At 36.2% G+C, this 20,067-nt stretch overlaps 1 protein-coding gene across 1 annotated transcript in view; it reads right to left on the bottom strand.

Moving 5' to 3' along the window:
- Window positions 1-20,067, bottom strand: part of CLNK (cytokine dependent hematopoietic cell linker) — a 216,025-nt gene that overhangs the window by 26,713 nt on the left and 169,245 nt on the right. Inside the window, exons 17-21 of the mRNA XM_043972224.1 lie at window positions 19,213-19,231; window positions 16,769-16,847; window positions 13,298-13,338; window positions 12,074-12,207; window positions 6,170-6,247 (exon numbers count right to left, since the gene is read on the bottom strand). Of these exons, the coding sequence (XP_043828159.1) occupies window positions 6,170-6,247; window positions 12,074-12,207; window positions 13,298-13,338; window positions 16,769-16,847; window positions 19,213-19,231 (351 nt within the window). The remainder of the gene's footprint in view (window positions 1-6,169; window positions 6,248-12,073; window positions 12,208-13,297; window positions 13,339-16,768; window positions 16,848-19,212; window positions 19,232-20,067) is intronic.

Raw genomic sequence — 20,067 nt, 5'->3', positions numbered from 1 at the left:
AGAACACATTTATTTCATGCTTTGCAACTTACAAAGAATATTCCTCATAACACTGTGAGAGTTGTAAGTACCATTATTTATATGTTGTAGATGATGAAAGTGAGGCTCAAAAGGTATAGGTGTAATGGAAAGGCTCAATGTGAGATAAAGCTAAAAGATAAATCTTTGGCAGATTGTATAAGGTTTTGAATATCAAGTAAAGAAGTATGAACCTTTCATTGAAGGCAGTAGGGAATGATGATTAGTCAGTAAAAGTCCCTTATTTTTCCAGAGGAAGGAACTATATGAAAACAGAGCCCAACAAATCAAAGGTTTCTTATGCTAACAGAGATTGAACCTGGCTGATATGTAAATAATCAGACATTCTTGAGAACAATTGAAGGACAAACCAAGTAAGTTTCTCTTGAGTCTTCTGGAGGGATCCTTGTCTACCATCTCAGTTCCCCAACGTCACTGAGTCAATTGGGGGAAGGGGGCTACATGGATCTTATCTGCAAAAATCCCCAGAGGCTTCCAGCTCCATAGCCACATTGTTTGCTTTCAAGGCCTGAGCTATCAGACTGATTTGTATTGTGCAAACTGGAATTAAAAGCATTCTGTTCTAAAGCCAGGAAGCAGGGAGTGAATTAATCCTGACCTGGCTGATCCAGTGATTGCACAACCTCTCCTTCCAACTGCTTAAATACTCTCTTTCCGACACCCCCCCCCCCATTTCATTGGAATCTCTTGAGATTTCCCATGCAATTGCATGTAACCAAGTTGATGAGATGAATAAAATGGGTGCTTGTCTTTATAACTGTGATTCACTCTGCTTCAGTTTTTTGTGGGGGACTGACTCTTATTTAACAGGAACCAGTGCAGATTGTTGAGCAGAGAAATAACATGACTAGATCTAGAGATAAGGAAGATTAGGCTAGCAGTAGTTCAAAAATGGATGTGAGGGGTATGAGAGGAAATGGAGAAAGTTATGATGATGATGATGATCCATTCATATTTGTGTAACAGAAAACTGAAAGACACAACAGAATTTCAGTGGGAGTATTCTGAAAGATAGCATGGAAAAGCTGAAAAGGAGCTTGACTTGGAGTCCAAAGGGCCAGCTCCATTGTCACTAGGTGTTTGACCTTGGGCAGATCCCTCTGAGCCACAGCTTCAGCTTTAAAATGAGAAGAATGACCACAGTACTAAACTCTCATGGGCTGATGTGAGGCATAAATTAGATTTGTGAACTTTTAGGCATTATGCACATTTAAGTCATAAGTTATTAATGAATTTTTAACAATTCCTAATGGATCCCAACCAATATCCATCTGCTAGCAAGGCTGAATGTGCCAGTACTTCAATTTTACTACCACCCCTGACTCCAATGTACCTATCCCCCCCACCTCCAACCGCTCAATATTTGAGAGTATCAACATCATGACAGAAACCATTTCATTTTTCTCTAGAGAGGGCAAGACTAGGTTTATGGCCATTTCCTTTCAAGAATGTACTCTTTAAAAAAAATTTTTTTTTAATGGGGCAATGGGGGTTAAGTGACTTGCCCAGGGTCACATAGCTAGTAAGTGTCAAGTGTCTGAGGTCAAATTTGAACTCAGGTCCTTCTAAATTGAGGGCCAGCATTTTATCCACTGCACCACCTAGATGCCCCAAGAATGTACTCTTACTATTTCTCTTCCCTAATTTGAGTGGAGTCGTACAGTATTCCCATAACAAATGTACCACGGTTGTATTAAATGAGTCATTATTGGTTAAAAGGATAGAAGGAAACAAGCATTTATTAAGCACCTACTATGTGTTAGGCACTGTGCTAAGCACTTTACAAATATTGTCTCATTTGATCCTTACAACAATCCCAGGATTTGGTGTTATTATTATCCTCATTTTACAATTAAGAAAACTGAGACACACAGATAGTAAGCATCTGCAACTGGATTTGAACTCATCTCTCTATCATACCACCTCACTGCCTCTGAAAGCAGTTAAAAAGATGGAGAGAAATCTAGAAAAAAATCTAAAAAAACTATCCACCCCCCAAGGTGAAGGTGAGTCACCTGAAGGGTATTCCTGGCACCACCATTTTATTCCAAAGTTCTATTTTAAATAAGATACTTTGGAAATAAGATAGACACAAAGGGAACTTTTCCAAACGTGTAGCTTCATCATATTTTCCACAAAGGCAGCAGTTTACCGGAAAACTACTCAGCTCAGCATTCATCACAGCAACTTCTTTAACACCAGTATCCTTTTGACTCTCTTTACTCCTCCATTGTATTTCAATCATGAGCTCTTTAAAATATAGCCCATAGAAATTGGTAACCAAGATAACATTACTTTCCCTCTTCTGATTTTTACATTTTACTTCCCAGTGTCAAAAGAATCAATCCTTCTCTCTCCCCTTTAGCTACAGTCAAAAAGTCTTACCAGGTACAAGATACAATTACCCTTATAACACACATATTCCTCCCCCTTATGGGTCTGCTAGCAAGTTCCTATGCAGGGAAAAGATGGCCACTTTAACCAGAATAAGCCTCACAGATTGGGGCCAGGGCAAGCAGCAAGAAACCCAATGAATCACCAAAACAACACTGAAATTCATGATGTGAAAAATTTAAACAAAAAAAGTTACATTTAGTTGAGTGAGAGGGGGAATGAATTACTATAGTGCCTAAAGTTTTTGAGTCCTTTGCATTTTGTAGCCACTAATAGTGAAACCTATGTCTTCTGACTCCAAGTCAAATTCTTTTCCAGCAATACAATGTTGCCTTACAGTTTATGTCCATTGAAAACACATATGAGATAATATTTACAAAGTGTTTGGCATAGTGCCTAGTACTTAGTAAGTATTTAGTATATGCTTATTCCCCTTCCTCTTAAACAAATGTGTTATCATCCTCCTCATCATTATTGTTAATATTATGTAATTCCAAAGCTCCAGTTATCTCACTCTAATTATAGATAAAACTTTAGGCTTTGCAGCACTGAATTATGATTTTGATTGAATAGAAAAGCCACAATCTTTCAATTTTGCTCCTTTGTTGAATTCATATTCATTTTCCTATCTGAAACAAATATTTATTAAGGATTTTGTATGTTTGAGGTAGTCTTTAATCCACTTGGTTTTTCCTATGTGGATGGCCAGTCTGATCTCATAGGTTGAGATATATATATATACATATATATATACACATATATATATACACACACATACATACATACATATATATACACACATATATACATATATACACATACATATATACACACATATATACATATATATACACATATGTATATATATACATATATGTGTGTGTATGTATGTGTATATATATACATATACATATCTATATCTCTCTATATATCTGAAAGGATCTCAGAATCTATCTAGTTCAACCCCTTTATTTTGCATATGTGGAAATAGAGACACTCAGAGGTTAAGTAACTTGCCCAAAGTTACACAGACAATAAGTATCAGGGACAGGATTTAAACCCAAGTCATCTTCAGAACCAATGGCTTTTTTTTACTGAACCACTAGAGTTGTACCCACACCAATGGGGTCATAGATCCACTGGAATATCAAAATATGGGCAAGGCCTTGGGCTGGGTACTAGGGATACAAATAGGAAAAAATGAAAGACAGTTCATAACTTCAGGAAGTTTACAGTCTATTTGAGTGGGAGAGAGGTTAGACAAGACACATATGCAAAAAAGTAAAAAGTGAGGTAGGACATTTTAAGAGAAAAGGAAAGATCCATACAAACATCTGTAGAGAAATTTGAGCAGGGAAAGTCCATTTTACTAGGCCATCAGAGAAGGCTTCATGAAGGACATAGCATTTAAGTTGAAAGGAAGAGAAGAAGGATTTTAATAGGCAGAGATGAGAGGGAAGTGTATTCCATGAATAAGAGATGCCCAGTACTACTGGATAGAGACTAGAGAGGGCAGAAAAGTTCAGGGGAGAGCTAGGGAGAAAAATGATTAAGTAACAATTCAGGTAGCATATTTTATCTCTATTGAGATCATCATATGGTTTTGCATTTTTTCTTTTAAATATATCAATTATGTGAATTGTTTTCCTAATGTTGAACCATTCTTGCATCCTTGCTATAAATCCAACTTCATCATAATGAGTTATTCAATAAATTGCTATATAGTCTCTTTGACAGGATTTTATTTAGAATTTTTTGTATTGATATTCATTAATGATATTGGTCTATAGTTTCCCTTCTGTACTTAACCCTTTCTTAGTTTAGGTATTAGGATTATATTTGCCTCATAAAAAGTGTCTCAATTTTTGAGAGTCATTTGCATTATATTAGTGCTAATTCTTGTGACTCCATCAAGATTGGTAGTCTATTTTCTCTGGTAGTTCCTTAGAGCTAAATCTCTTTTTCTGAGATTGTATTATTAAAGATATCTATCTGGTCTTTTCTTAGTTTGAAAGAAATCTCTCAGTGATCCCTCTGTTGTCATGTTGTAGCTGTTGGTTTTAACCTCATATATGTCTTTTTCTTTTTAGGTTTTTTTCTCCTCTTTTTTTTTTCCTGGGGTAATTTATTTCATTGATTGTGCCCACTTTCCCTTACCTCATACATCCAATTACTTGCCAGATCTTGCCACTATCATACAATAAGAAATTAAGAAAAAATACAGTTTCAAAGAGACTGAGAAAGACTTAGATGAAATGATGGAGAGTGAAATGAGCAGAACCAGAAGAAAATTTTTACTTTAAGATAAATATTATAAAAAAGAGCAATGATGAAAGTCTTAAAAATTCTAATGAAATAAGTGATAATTATGATCCCAGAGGAGTGATAAAGAAGAACACTGCCTACCTTATGACACAGAGATGATGGATTAATATGCAGGATAAGAAACATATTTTTGGACATGACCAACATGAGGATTTGTTTTGCTTGACTGTGCTTATGTGATATAGAGATCACATATTTCTTTCTATTTCTCCCCCACTTTCCCAGCATTTCTTATATAAGCCCTTTTCTCTCCTCACACAGTTACGTCCTTAGTCCAGGCCCTCATCAGCTCTAATCTGAATTGCTATACCAGCCTCCATAATTAGTCTCCTTGCCTCAAGTCTCTCACCAAACCAGTCCATGTTTTTGCACTGCTGCCTAAGTAATTTTCCGTAAGTGAAATCTGACCCCTTGTTAAATCAACTCCAGTGCCTTCCAATTTCTTCTGGGGTAAAAAAAAATTAAACTGTTTAGTTTGTAAAATTCTACAAAAGCTGGCTTCCATCTATCTTTTCAGCTTCATTGGGCATTGTGCCCTTCCCTATATTCTGTGATCCAGTCAAACTGGCTTTCTTTCTGTTCTTCACTCAGTATTCCCCATTTAGTTGCTGTGTCTTTACATGGATCAGCCTGAAATGCATTCCCTCCTTTTTTTTTTTAAACCTTTGCTATATAGAAAATCTCTCTTTGATAAGATGTGCTTCAAGTACCACCTTCTACATCAAGCCTCTCCTGATTTCCCCCCAACCGCTGGTGCCCTTCCACTCAAACTATTTTGTATATTCTTGTATGTACTCACTTTATATTTATACTATGTATTTCTGTTTATGTATGCATGTGTGTGTATATATACATATATCTGTAAAGCACTCTCACATATTCGTATGTGAATATAGATAATTCATCAAGAACCTATATTGTAATGGGAGAGACAAACGCTTTTTATAGATATAGATAGATAATAAATATGAAATGAATATATAAATATATTTACCTATTCATATATATATGCATGTATATGTATATGTGCATATATGTATACACAGATATAGATATATATCATATGTATATATGTGTGTGTGTATACATATATACATATACTATATATCTATATAACTATAGTCTCCCCCCATTATAATGTAGATTTTTTTTTTGCAGTGCAATGAGGGTTAAGTGACTTGCCCAGGGTCACACAGCTAGTGTCAAGTGTCTTAGGCCGGATTTGAACTCAGGTCCTCCTGAATACGGGGTTGGTGCTTTATCTACTGTGCCACCTAGCTGCCCCTTGTAGATTCCTTATGAAGAGACTATTTCATTCTTTGTTTTTATATCCACAGTGCTGAACATATCTTGGAGCATGCTAAACACTTAAATTTTTGTTAATTGATTGAATAGTGGAAGCCATACTTACAGTGTTTTCCTTCATCAAAGCTTCTTCCACTTCCCCTCGGCTAAATTCTCCAAAATACCAGTCATACTTCTTGGAAACCTGAAATTTAAGAGGAAACAATGAATAAGTTTAGAGCCAGAGGAAACCATTGATGTGCAAATATCATCTCTCTTCCTTCAGCTCAAACTCCTTCTGGAAGACTACTGTGCCCTCTCCCAGAGGAAGCTCTTACCTAATATTAGTTCTTTCTAGCTTCAATAACTTACGGGTGGGGACTAATTTTGGTACATCTTTGTAAATCCCTCAGTAGTCAGTGCTTAGTAGGTCTTTGTTAATTGATTAGTATTGTGGAAGAATAATAAAATTTCCTTTTTAGTTCAATTAAAAATATTATGAAGCAAATATTTCTCTAATCTAAAAACCTTTTCAGACTTCCCTGAAGGAAGGAAACCTCTTCTCTACCTAATCAAACTTTTCCAAAAAAAAAAAATCTCCAATAAAATTTATTTTTCCTTTTTCTCTTAGACCAGAGATTCTTAAAGTTCTTCATTTCATGGACCTTTTTGGAAGTCTGGGAAAGCCTATGGACCTCATAGATCTAATGGAAAATCCAACCTAGTACCTTGGCAATGACAATAATACTCAGTTCTGTAGTCCTTTGTTATTTACAAAGTACTTTACCCCATACATTATCTCATTTCACCCTCACAGAAATACTGAAAGGATAGCAAAACAATTGTATTGCCAGTTTACAGACAATGGAACCAAATCCAGAAAGTGGTAAATAATTATAAAAGCAGTGGAGCCTAGCCTTTGACCCTACTTTCTGTTTCTAAGTCCAGGACTCTTTCTACTCAACCATGCTGACAAAAATACACAAAAATTTCATACAACTTTACAGAAATGTATAGCGGGGCTGAATTACTTGGGCCAGAAAAAGTAAAGAATAGAAAATGTCCTTGGAGATTTTATATCCCAAAGTTATCAAAGGGTATCACAGTGTAATGAACTCAATGCTTGATTTGGAGGCAGAAACCTGGGTTCAAGCCCTGGTGCTTACTAACTTTGTGACCTTACTTGGATCACTTGAGCTCTGTCTTAATCTTCTGTCTTTCAAATGGAGAAATGATTCTTGCACTACTGACCTCACAGGATTGTTGTACAGATCAAATAAATGAGATACTGTATATAAATCTCTCTATACAAATGTCTGTTATTATGGAAGTGAGTTGTAAGCCCAGATCAGGGGCAATGGCATGGTGAAGAGGAAATAGAAACACATTCTTAATAGGAGGAATGCTCCCCTTTAAAAGAAGGCTCAGATGAATCAGGATGAGTTGAGTTGTAAAGAAGGAACAGCTATGGAGACTGGCTTGGTTTCAATGGAGCTAGTCAAGTAGATGGAGAAGGAAGTTAGACCATTTAGATAAGTTAGGTAAGAAGACTTTAGTACCAACTCCTTCACCTAATGCTCCCTCTCTTCATGCTCTCTGGGTGCTTCATCCACTTTGGTCTGTTCCTTCCTGACACAATGTCTCCAGACTATATCTTGATACTCAGTGTTTTTTCATCTCAGATTGGTGTCCTACATCACTTGGTGATCTTGTCGAATTTTGAGTTCATCCTCATCAGCTCCTTCTGTTTATTTCTATTGTGCTCCATTGTTTGTGTCCTTTCTTGAACCTATCATGCTGAAAGTGATCTCTCTCCACACCAACCATTCCTCTCCTCAAAAAACTAAAACAAAACCCCAAACCCAACCGTACAAGACTTCATTTGTATTACCTTTCTCATGGCACTTATCAAATCTTGAATTATATGAGTTATTTGTCTATATCTTGTCTCCTCTACTGCAGTTTGAACTCCTTGAGTATTGGGACAATACTATATTTATCCTGTATTCTAGGGTACAAGGTCTTGAAAAAAAAAGATAATCAAGAATTTTTGTTGAATATACCAAGTCATGAAATAAATCAAAGTCATGAGTTGAGGAATAAAGTGTCTTTAATTGAGAAAACGGAGTAGCAAAACTGCCACCCTGGGAGATGTCCCATGAATGCAGAGCACAATGAATTTCCCAATCCAGAGACCCATGAAAAGGGTTTTTTTAAAAAATATTTTTAGGAGGGGAGATGGAGGAGGTAATATGATGTAACAAGTCCTGATCATGAGACCCCAGTTGCCCATAGCAATCTGGGCAAGGAAAACCATATCTTTCGGTCTGTTTTACTCTTCGTGCCATCAATCCCAGTGGAACAGGACAAGGACATTAGAAGCTGAGATGTAACTTAAGCTAAGTTCCTTTACAAATTAATATCTCATGGTGGTGGTAGTGGGGAACTTAGGGTGTGGTTCAGCTCAACCTAATTCAGAGTAAATATCTTAAGAATAGGAATGTAAAAACATTATGGAAATTCTGACATTACTAGGATCATTAAGGGAGTGGCAAGTACCATTAAATTTGGTATTAACAACTATTTGTAATTATATTAACAATTTCATATCAAATACCAAAGTTATTCCTTCTGGGTAGATTATCCTATGTCCCTTCTTCATTTGTTGATGTCCCACTCATGATTTAAAAAGTCAATTCAAATATTACTTCCTCAATTCCTTTGGTGAATAACACCTTATCCCCAAAGATTCCATATGTTCCTTTGGTTTTTAACTCTCTCATGCACATTACTTGTATTATGCATCTATAATGCATATTTTATTATATATATATATATGCATATAATGCAATTTTCTGTATTTATTCCCTTACCAGACACTAAACTTCTTTAATTTAGGCCATATCTTCCCTCAGTGGTAAGCACAGTGTTCTGAACAGAGTAGTAAATTAAGTATTTATAGAATGAATTAAAATAGATAAAGATAACTCTAAAGAGAATTTCCAGATAGGATCATATACTGTTGGAATGGAAAGGGAGTCTGAGATCATTTAGACCTTTTTACAGTTGAAGAAACTGTTTCAAAAAGTTTGAGTGACTTACTCAAGGTTACACTACCCTAATTAGGGGAGGAATTTTTCTTTATAGGACTATTTAAAAAATAAGAAGTAAAGAACACAGAGTAAGGAGATGGGGTAATGATAGGCTTAGGAACCAGTGAGGAAACAATGAATTATTTAATAGCAAAAATCACAGCTCTAAAAAAGAGCAAGATAGTTAGATTGTTGAAGGGGGTTAGGATATCAGCAACATATTGTCTGCAAATAGAGATTTTTTTTTTTTTTGCCTCCTCTTTCCTTATGCTTATTCTCTGAATTTGTTTTTCTGGTCTCATTTCTGGGGCTAGAATTTTTAATATTAAATCAAATAATAATGGTAAGAGTGAACATCCTGCCTGGTCTAAGTGGGAAACTTCTAGTCTTTTTCTATTACAAATCATGCTTGTTCAGTTTTATCTAAGTGCTTTTGAATATATTTTTTAAAAATCCTTTAAATGTTTCTTTAAAAAATTAATTATGCTGTATTTTATAAGATATATTAGATTATTCATATAATCATACAATCATTCATATAATTAATGTAATCATTCGCATTATCATTATTCATATCAATAATTTTAATCAACTGTTATTAAGATATTATATGACTTTTTCTTAGCACCAAACTATCCCTGCATTTTTACCATAAAATAAAGTTGGTCACTATGAATAATTTTTTGATACATTGCTATGATGTATTTGCTAGTATTTTACTTAGTCTCTTTTTGGAGAGAACTGGATATGTGATTTCACTGGTATGAGAAACTTATTGAGAAATTAATTAATATATAACTCATAGTCTTAGAAAGTTAATTGAACACTAAGAAGTTAACTTGTCCAGCCCCACACAGCGAGTATGTGTTGGAGATGGGACTTAAACTAAGATCTTCCTGACTCTGAGACTGAACCCTGTGCCATGCTCTGTCTCTCTGTCCATGTCTCTGTCTCTTTCTCTAACACATGTGTGCATTCTCAATAATTATGAATGATATTGGGCTATAATTCTCTTTCACTACTTTATCCTTTTCTGGTTTGGGTATCAGGGGTATATTTGTGTCATAAAAGGAGCTCTTGAAAGATGTTTATGCAGCTAAAGGATTATTTGTTGTTTAAATGAGATAATATATGTAAAATGCTTTACAAACTTTAAAGTGCTTCATCAATGTTGTTAAATTTTTGATAGACTTCACTTATAAATCTTCTTTTCTTAGAAGTTCTTTCTGCCTCCCCTAGGAGTTTATAGTTTGCTCCATCTATGATTCTCTTTCTGTGATAAGATGGCTTAGCTCCTATTATCTTGTTCGTTTTACAATTTTGTAAATACTTACTCCATTTCATTTAAGCATTAACAGGTTACAATAGTTTCTGAAATTTTTTCTTTCCATTAATTATGAATTCCTCCTACTTTTAGATTTTGGTTATTTTCATTCTTTTTTCAATCAAATTAGCTAATGGGGTGTTGATTTTTTTTAAAGAGCTTTTAAATTTATTAATTTACTGTTTAAAAATTTTTAAATTTTGTCACAATTGATTTTGAAGATTTCCTTTTTTATGATTATTTTGGAATTATCATTTTTTTCATTACCTTTTGTGAAATAAGGACTTTCTAGGAAAGTCTTTCTCGATGTTCACCTGACATACTCATGCTTGATGGGTTCATGAAGAAATAAACTAAAGGGAGTGCAGAAGGACACACAGGTAAGGGAGTAGGATGTGTTGAAGCCAACTCCTACAGGCAATTGTTATATTTTTAATGTATTTAAACTTTAGAAATCAACAGACTACAAATTGGGAGTCAGAACATCTGGGCTTAAGCCCTGTGTTTGCCATTACTCCCTGTATGACTTATGGCAAATAACTTCATCTGTCTGGACCTTAGTTTCCTGATATATAAAAATGGAATGAATATTATATGTGTTACAGAACTCCCCAGTTTACTGTGATTTTGTATGTAATAAATACTCTTTAAAAAAAGCACTCTATAAATGTCAAATGTCATTGCTTGAGAATATATGCAAATTATGTATAAAAGGGTTTTTCTTTTTAATGAAGGAAGGAAATAAATGCTTTTTAATTGAAAATTAAGATGAAAAAAGAAAATACATATAAATATTCATCTCAAAGCAGAAAATGTTATACCAGCTTCATTGCCCATACTTAAGAACCCTTTCTGAAATGCTTTCCTTAAAAGAAACCCTTTCTGAAATGCTTTGCTTATTAAAAAAAAAAAGTAAAAACAAACAACAAAGCAAAACTTAAGAGGAAGCTCAGGCAGGGATCACCATTTCCATCTGGTAGGGAAGGAAAGTAAGATTCAAAGATGCCATTCATAGTCTATGAGATCTGGAAAGGGGCTTTAGAGACCACTGAAGGCAACTTCTTTATTTTGCACATGATAAAACTGAGACAGAAGAGAGAAATGACTCATTAATGTCACACGGCAGGAGGTTGAAGAGCCAGGATTGGAACCCCAGTGTCCTAACTCCAAATCTAGTGCTTTTCCATCATGATTCTAGAGGACCTATGATGAAGAATGCTACTCACCTCCTGAAAGAGAGGTGATGGATTCTATATGCAAAATGAAACATTTATATTTAGAACATGGCCAATTTGGGAATTTGTTTTACTTGACTATGCATATTTGCCACAAGGTCTTTCTTTGTTTCTTTTTTTCTTTCTGGGAGATACGGTTTGGAGGGAGAAAAAATAAATGTTTGTTAACTAAAATTTTTTTTTTAAGTGATGTACTCAAGATTACTTGGCTGGTTAGGGATAGAACTTGAATAATGGGAGGGCTGTTTATTGAAGCCTGAGGAAGAAACATTGGAGAGGAGAAAAAATCTGAACTACATTCAAGGACTTCTTCCGGAAAAGGTCTAATTGGTGTTGACTTCCCGTGGAAAGACTCCAAGCCTATTGAAGAGACTTACTACCTTTTTGCTGGATTTGCCATGACATGATTTCTTCTGATGCAAACTGATAGGTAAAGGTTTATCCTCAAGAAAGCTTCCATGTGCTGGTTGTGAGGATCTCTGGGGTGAGGGTGGGTACATGCTTACTTTCTGCCCTTTAAAGATAAATTCAAAATTGGTCAGGATTTTGCCAAAGTCTCATAATACATATGCACACCAATGTATGTACACACATGTGTGTACCCACATGTATATGCATATATGCAAAATGCATACATATGTACATATATAACACACATATATATCTCCATCTCTATCCATCTATCATCTATTTATCTGTTCCTAGAAGACCTATTCCACATGCACAAGAAAATAAGCATATTTAGGAGTTGAGAATCAAGACTATTGATATTTCATTCTTTTTTTTTTTTGAGTACCTCACAGAAGATTACTTTAAAATTTAAAATATTTCAATTTTTTTTTTGTTTTCTGGTTTATTATTATTTTTTCTTCTGTTCAGCAGTTCCGCTTTAGCAATACTAGTCAGACTGTATGTAGATAATTGAGTAGGAAATACAAAAAAAAAGATCACTATTCAATAATTCCCTATATGTCAAAATAGGGGCAAAAAATAAGAGCAGTTAAATGGCACAGTGGATAGAGTTGTTATGGTATGCACCATAGCACATCCTTATCTACATATAGTCACAAGGTGATGTGCTTGGAGGGAAGGTGTGGTCTACCTCAATGAAGGAAAGGGACAGAGGGAGAGGCAGATGACTAACTATAATCACTTTATAGCTAACTCAGAGCTCCTGACCACTCCAACCTCAGTCTTACCCTTTCTGCTTCCACAGAATGATCTGGAGGGTGACTCAGAATCCCAGATCTTAGTGGTACAATGAGAGGTTCTAGACTTTAAATCAGAAGGTCTGGATTTCAATTACAATTTCATCTTGTATTGGCTGTGTGATCATGAACAAGCCAAAGCACTTTTCTGAACCTCCATTTCCTTATCTGTTAGAAAGGGGGAGATTGATGCTTTGAAATACCTTCCTTATAATGCTGTTATTATGGAGTGTAAACTATATATGTCTCTATATAATTGTGAGCTGTAAAAGCTGCCAAGATTATCCAATGAGGGAATAGAGGGAGAACAAACCCCAGCATTAGGGCTCCATTATACACGTTTGTGTTGTTAAGATTATCTGTTCATGTGGTAGTTTTTTTGTGAAATGATCTTACCTTTGCCTTGAAAACTTGGGTCAGTCATCATGAGGAGAGAACTAAGAGAAAGATTTGGTTAAAGTTAAAGTTAGTGTTGCCCTGGAAACATAAAATATCTAGTGAGGAAATTATGGAAGCCAAACCAAGAAAACATCTTGAGGGTCATTACTTTTCAAAAATTTTTTCTTTCATTTAAGTTCTTTCTCTCTTATCTTCTTCAGTATCAAGTTGGATAAAAACCAGTCTAAGGGAGATTTCCCCAATGGCTTAAGGTGACTTACTCTTTACTTTTGTCTTTTTTTCCTACACCTATGGATGGGGCCATGGTAGGCTTGTGATTCCACCAGACATACAAATAGATCCAAGCAGAGAAGTGGACAGGGCTAACTGATGCTGGGGAATTGTCTGCCCAAAGGTGATAACTGAAGATGTGGAGGTGAGTGAGATCATCAGAAGTATGTGTAAGAAAACTGGAAACAATCTTGACCTCCTTCAATTTTCTAACACTCTATACTTCATTTATTTTATAAATGAAAGGCTATAGTCAAAAGTGTACCAGACTTGGAAGGGGGAGACCTGAGTTTGAATTCCATTTCTGTCCTTTATTTCTTGTGTTATTTGAGAATGAGAGAAATGAAATGACTTGTTCAATTTCCTCATTTGTAAAATGGAAGTCAACAAGCATTTGTGAAGTACTGACTGTGTACCATGTACTCTGCTAAGCACTTTTTACAAGTGTTTTTTTCATCTGATTCTCACAACAACCCTGGGAAGGAGGTGCTATTAGTATCCCATTTATAGTTGAAGAAACTGAGGCAAATAAGTGACTTGCCCAGGCTTTGAACTGAGGTTTTCCTGATTCTAGGCACAGTGCTCTATCCCCTGCACCACTCAGCTGCCTAATAATACTTTCCCTCCTCTGGCTCACAAAGTTATTATGAAGATAAGCACTTTGTAACACATATAATAATTTTGGAATATAAGTGAATATTATTCTATTGAAATTTGTATCATGTTTACCTTGTCCACCTCTTTTTTTCTCCTACTATATTGTAAGCCCCTTGAGGACACTATAATAGTCATAATTATTTTAAACAGGTTCTAATGCTATGTTTAAAACCCAAATGAGACAGGACTTTATGGAGGGTTTTTTCATAATTGCTCTCCTGAGATTATAATTTCACAATGATCACCTTCTGTGACCTGCTGCAGCACTTAAATCTAACTGCATGTATCATGATCTAGAATTAGGTTTTTGTTATTGGCTAAAATTTTTGGCTTAATTAAAAAAAAAACCATCCATATAAACATGCTGTATATTTCTGGTTTCCATTATCCTAATAAGGGATCTGGAGTGACAATGTGCTTATTGTAGATTCAAATGCTAGCAGTTCATACAACCACAAAAATCTGGTCTTAATTCTATCTCCCTCTTTCATGCCAAACTTCCACTCATTTCAAGACCCATGAATCAAAGGGAAACTAAACCAAAAGATCAGAACCCTTTTTCAAGTACTAGGTGCATAATTTCATTAAAATGCTTTGAAGATGTGAATCACTTAATTTCAATGATTGTTTCCCTTGGTCACTAAATTTAGGTAAACAAATATTTATTAAGCACTTACTATGGGTAATGTAGTCTACTAGGCACTGATAGTACAAGATAAGGCAAAACAGTCTCTGCTCTCAAGGAACTTAGATGAATTCAGAACAATGTTGGGAGGGAAATTTTGTTTTGTTTTGTTTTGTTTTAGTGGGGAAGTGAGGGTTAAGTGACTTGCCTAGGGTCACACAGCTAGTAAGTGTCAAGTGTCTAAGGCCGGATTTGTACTCAGGTACTCCTGAATCCAGGGCCAGTGCTTTATCCACTGCGCCACCTAGCTGCCCCCGGGAAATGTTTTTTGAGAAATGATTGAACATTGTAGTACAAAAAAAAGTATTTCCAGTAATAGCTTATATTAATATAGTGCTTTAAAATTTATAAACTGATTTCCTCATTAACCCCCAAGTAGTTTTTGCAAGTTTGGAACCCAAGACTATCCATCTGGATTATGAGCTCCCTAGAAATCTATCTCATATTCAAGGTGATTTGGGAGTCAGTATCTACTCAAAACAATGGTTCATAAGACGCCACTTGTGTATTTATTTCTGCCATCTATCCAGGAGACACAATAGTCCAAACACCATTTGATCAAACAGTATAGCAAATAAAGTAACTACTATGTGGTATGACCTCCTATACATTTTCATATAGCCTGCAAAGGACGGCATAGATTCTGTGTGTACCTTGGCCACACAAGATAGGTGGCACAGTGGCTAGAACACTGCACCTGGAGTTAGGAAGACCTGAGTTAAAATCTGACCTCAGACACTTACTGGCTGTGTGACCCTGAGCAAGTCACTTCACCCTGTTGGCCTCAGTTTCCTCATCTGTCAAATGAACTGGAGAGACAAGACTTAAACCCAAGTCTTCCTGACTGCAAGACTGTGCTACACTGCTTCTGGTCTATAAGCCTTAAGGGTATCATGATTTGTTATTATTACTCCTACTCGAAAATCCTTCTCTGATGCCTAAAAATTGGAGAACAAAATTAAGCACATTGATCAATGAAATGACTAACCAGGAGGATTCCAGAGGACCGATGGTCAAGAATGCTGCCCATTTTCAATCAGAGAAGTGATAGGCTCAGGGTATAGAGTGTGAGATTTTCTCTCTCTCTCTCTCTTTCTCTCTCTCTCTCTCTCTCTCTCTCTCTCTCTCTCTCTCTCTCTCTCTCACACACACACACACACACACACACATCTATCTATCTATCTATCTATCTATCTATCTATCTATCTATCTATCTATCTATCTATCTATCTATCTATCTATCTAAATATTGGCACAACCACCATGAGAATTTGTTTTGCTTGATTACATAGATTTGTTATAAGGGTTTTCTTTTTCTTTTTTTGTTTTCAGTGTATATGTGTAGTTTTTTTGGGAGAGGCAGAAAGGGGAATTGGGGTAGGTAGGAGGGAGAGAAAATAAACTTGTTAATGGAAAAGACTAAAATTTAATAAAATAAGGAGTTAATGACATTTCCAGCCTTTCTTACCCCAATTGCTTAGTATCAATGTTAAAGAATAGTTAGTCCTTTGAAGAAATAGGGTGTGTGTGTGTGTGTGTGTGTGTGTGTATACCACTAGAGGATCTCTGAGTCCTTGGAAGCCCTCTATCAATCATCTGTTTCACTACAACAAGGTAGTGCAATGAGACTGACTTTAATAACAACTCTTCTTCATAGCTTTCTAGGGTCTAATTTCAGGCAGCCATCAATAAGGCTTTCTGTTTGCTTCTCCTTCACAATATAGATGTCCGTGTTGGTTTTTTTGTTTTTTTTTTTCACTTCCTCTCATGAAGCATTTGGCACACAATTATCAGATGCTATAAATCGTCATAAGTGCACAAGCTATAATCCAGGAGGGAAATTTCCAAGGTCCTACCTGGTAACAGGAACAGAAAGATCTTTCAGTTGATGTTGTGTCTGGCAAGGCATAACAGGCTTCTTCAGGTGATCTGGAACTTCATAAACAAACACAATTCCATCCAAATCACAAATAACCAATGATTGAGTGAAATTATAGAGCACAGGGGAGATATTTTAATTTTGGCCAAGTGTAATTCATCTTTCATTTGCAAGAATGCCTCCAGCTTCTAGCTTGTCTTTGGAGACTTTGAGCCATTCATTGTGAAACCCACCTTGACCTCCTGGGGCCGTAGGCAAGAGACACCCTTAACTCCTAAAGGCTTTAGGATTTTTTTTTTTCCAAAAAGTGTTCTCTAAACTTCTTTGGTCCAGAACATGCATTTGACCTTGCTAGGGAAGGAGAATGCTAATTTGAATTCTGTGTTCTCTAAGAAGTAAAAAAAAAAGGGGGTTGCATTTTTTTGTTTTTTTTTGTTTTTTTTTGTTTTTTTTGTTTTTTTTGAATTTTTTTTTTAATTTTTAATGTATAAGGTATTTTATTTTTTCCGTTACATGTAAAGATAGTTCTCAACTTTTGTTTAAGGGTTGCATTTTTAAGCTGGAAAAGAAAAGGCTTGGAAGGCATGTGATCACAGTTTTTCAAATATCTGAAGAAACTTCCTAGGTCACATGAACTAGAATTATTTTGTTTGGCTTCAGAGGACAGATCTAGGACCTATGTGTGGAAGTTACAGGGAGTTTAACCACAGTATATGGGAGAAACTCCCTACCAATTCAGTCTATCCAACAATTAAAGGGTCTGTTGTGGAAGTGAGTTTCCTGTCACTGAAGGTGTTTAAGCTGAAGGAAGGATGACTACTTTCTGGGGATGTTATGGTCTAGTTGTTTCAGCCCTGTCCAACTCTTCCCAACTTCATTTGGCAAAGATACTGCAGTGGTTTGCCATTTCCTTATCCAGTTCATTTTAAGATGAGGAAACTGAGGCAGACAGGGTAAAGTAACTTGCCCAGGGTCACACAGCTAGTAAGTGTCTGAATCCAGATTTGAACCCAGGTCTTCCTGACTTCAGGTCTGGCTCTCCATCCACTGTAGTACCTAGCAGCCCAGAGGGTGTTACAGAAGGAGTTGTTTCCTCATTCAGTTAAAAAGTAGAATAGATGGACTTTTGATTTCTTCTAATTCTAAGATTCAATGATTTTATGAAAGTCTCTGTGTATAGATTCTTGCAAGCAAGGGGTAGGAAGGAGATTTATTTGTAGGAGACTTGCAGTGGTGAGAAGCTACCTTGACTCTCACATATAATGGGAAGGGGGGCAGCTAGGTGGCACAGTGGATAGAATGCTGGCCCTGCAGTCAGAGGACCTGAGTTCAAATTTGATCTTAGACACTAACTAGCTGTGTGACCCAGGGCAAGTCACTTAACCCTGATTGCCTCAAACATCAGGGCCATCTCCAGTAGCCCTGATATATATCTTGCCACCAGACCGAGATGACTCTTGAGGAGAGAGGCTTGTGACTTTGCACAGCCCTCCCTCACTTAAATACAGTTCACTGCACCATGACATCAACTCCTGTTCTTTAAGAACAAAGGACAGACAACAACAATAACAGGAAGGAAAGTGGATAGTAACAACTAACGTCTGCCCCCTTGAAAGTTGACTTGCATGCTAGCTTTAGTGATGGTGCCAGATTTCTGATTTTATCCTGTTATTCAGGAATACAGCTTCCTTCATTATCCATACACACCCACACACTGCCATCATCCACCCTTCGCCCCTCCACCCCAGCTACCGCTACCTTCACCTTCTATCCCATTGGCAACAAAAGGACCATATATCTCTGTGATGATGGATAGTGTGGTAGAACACAGGTTGGCAAACTGTCTGAAGCAAAGGAAAAGCCCTCCCTAAAGCTGGCAGCCTGAAGGCAGACACTTGGATGTGACCAGACTAACAATCTCTCTCTCTCTCTCTCTCTCTCTCTCTCTCTCTCTCTCTCTCTCTCTCTCTCTCTCTCTCTCTCTTTTCTCCAGGGAAATGAGAGTTAAGTGGCTTGCCTAGGGTCACAAGCTAGTAAGTGTCAAGTATCTGAGGCCAAATTTGAACTCAGGTCCTCCTGAGTTCAAAGATCAGTGCTTTATCCACTGTGCCACCTAGCTGCCCCACCTATCCCCCAACTCTTTATAGGAAGGAAGGGAATATCTGGGGTCTAATGATTCTTGGTTTTAGCTCTGGCAGAAAAAATGTGTAGCACAAGGTTGAAACTCATGGATAGAATATGGGTTTGGGGATATAGGTAAATTTTAATTATGTACGTCAACTCTGCACACTGAGATATAGGGATGCAAAGGATTAAAATAATGAATAGAATTCCTCAACCTATAATCCAAGTATAGCAACATAAGAAAATATTATTTACTCAAATAAAATATTATATACCCAAATAAGATAATGAATGTACCTTTATCTCCTCGATGCACCTGTAGAGAATCAGAACAATGAGGCCGAATGACTCATAAATAGAAATTTCCAGAAGATTCAATAATAGAAAATTGAAATATATAGATAATAGAAATATTATTCAATAATAGGCATTTCAGAATAGAAATAATAGAATAAAATTAAGTAAGAGAAAAAGAATTTAGACACAATCGATCTCAACGTAGTTTTCTAACCAGGGCAAATTGTCCTGGTTAAGAAAGATTACTTTGCAAAGAAAAGTAGGTTAGCCATTTTGATTCCTAGTATCTTCTTTCTGACAATCATTAATTGGGCACCTTAGGGTTTCTAAATACTTTATAATTGGCATGTACTTTCATTTAGAATTTCTAACCTTAGGCTGGGAGTTCCTCATATGAATGAAGTTTAAAAAAATGTTAAAACATAGGTCAGGTAAAAAAAAAATCCTCATGACCTACTCTACGCCTTGAAGTAAGTTTCATACTATAAATTGGAATGCAAAAACCTTGACATAACGTTGCTCTTCTGTAGTGAAAAGAGCATAAACCTTGGCTTCCAAAGAGCTGGGTTCTAGTCTTTGATCTGCCTCTTACTGGCTGTATTACTGTGGAGTCACAGCATAGTTCTGCAGAAATAGTGCTGGTTTCAGAGGTAAAATACCTGGGCTCAAATCCTACATCTGCTAATTGTTAGTTATGAGATCAAATCAATTAATTTCTATGGACCTCAACTGTAAAATGAAGCAGTTGGATAAGATGACCTTGAAAGTGGAGGTGTCAAACATACAATTTGCACCACCCCCAGTGCCACAGAACTAGATTAAAATGTAATTGGTGGGGCAGCTAGGTGGTGCAGT

This window comes from Dromiciops gliroides, chromosome 6 (assembly GCF_019393635.1).
Source record: "Dromiciops gliroides isolate mDroGli1 chromosome 6, mDroGli1.pri, whole genome shotgun sequence".
In the NCBI taxonomy this organism is placed as follows: domain Eukaryota; kingdom Metazoa; phylum Chordata; class Mammalia; order Microbiotheria; family Microbiotheriidae; genus Dromiciops; species Dromiciops gliroides.
Note: the sequence above shows the minus strand (reverse complement) of the source record. Positions and strands in the feature narration are given on the sequence as shown.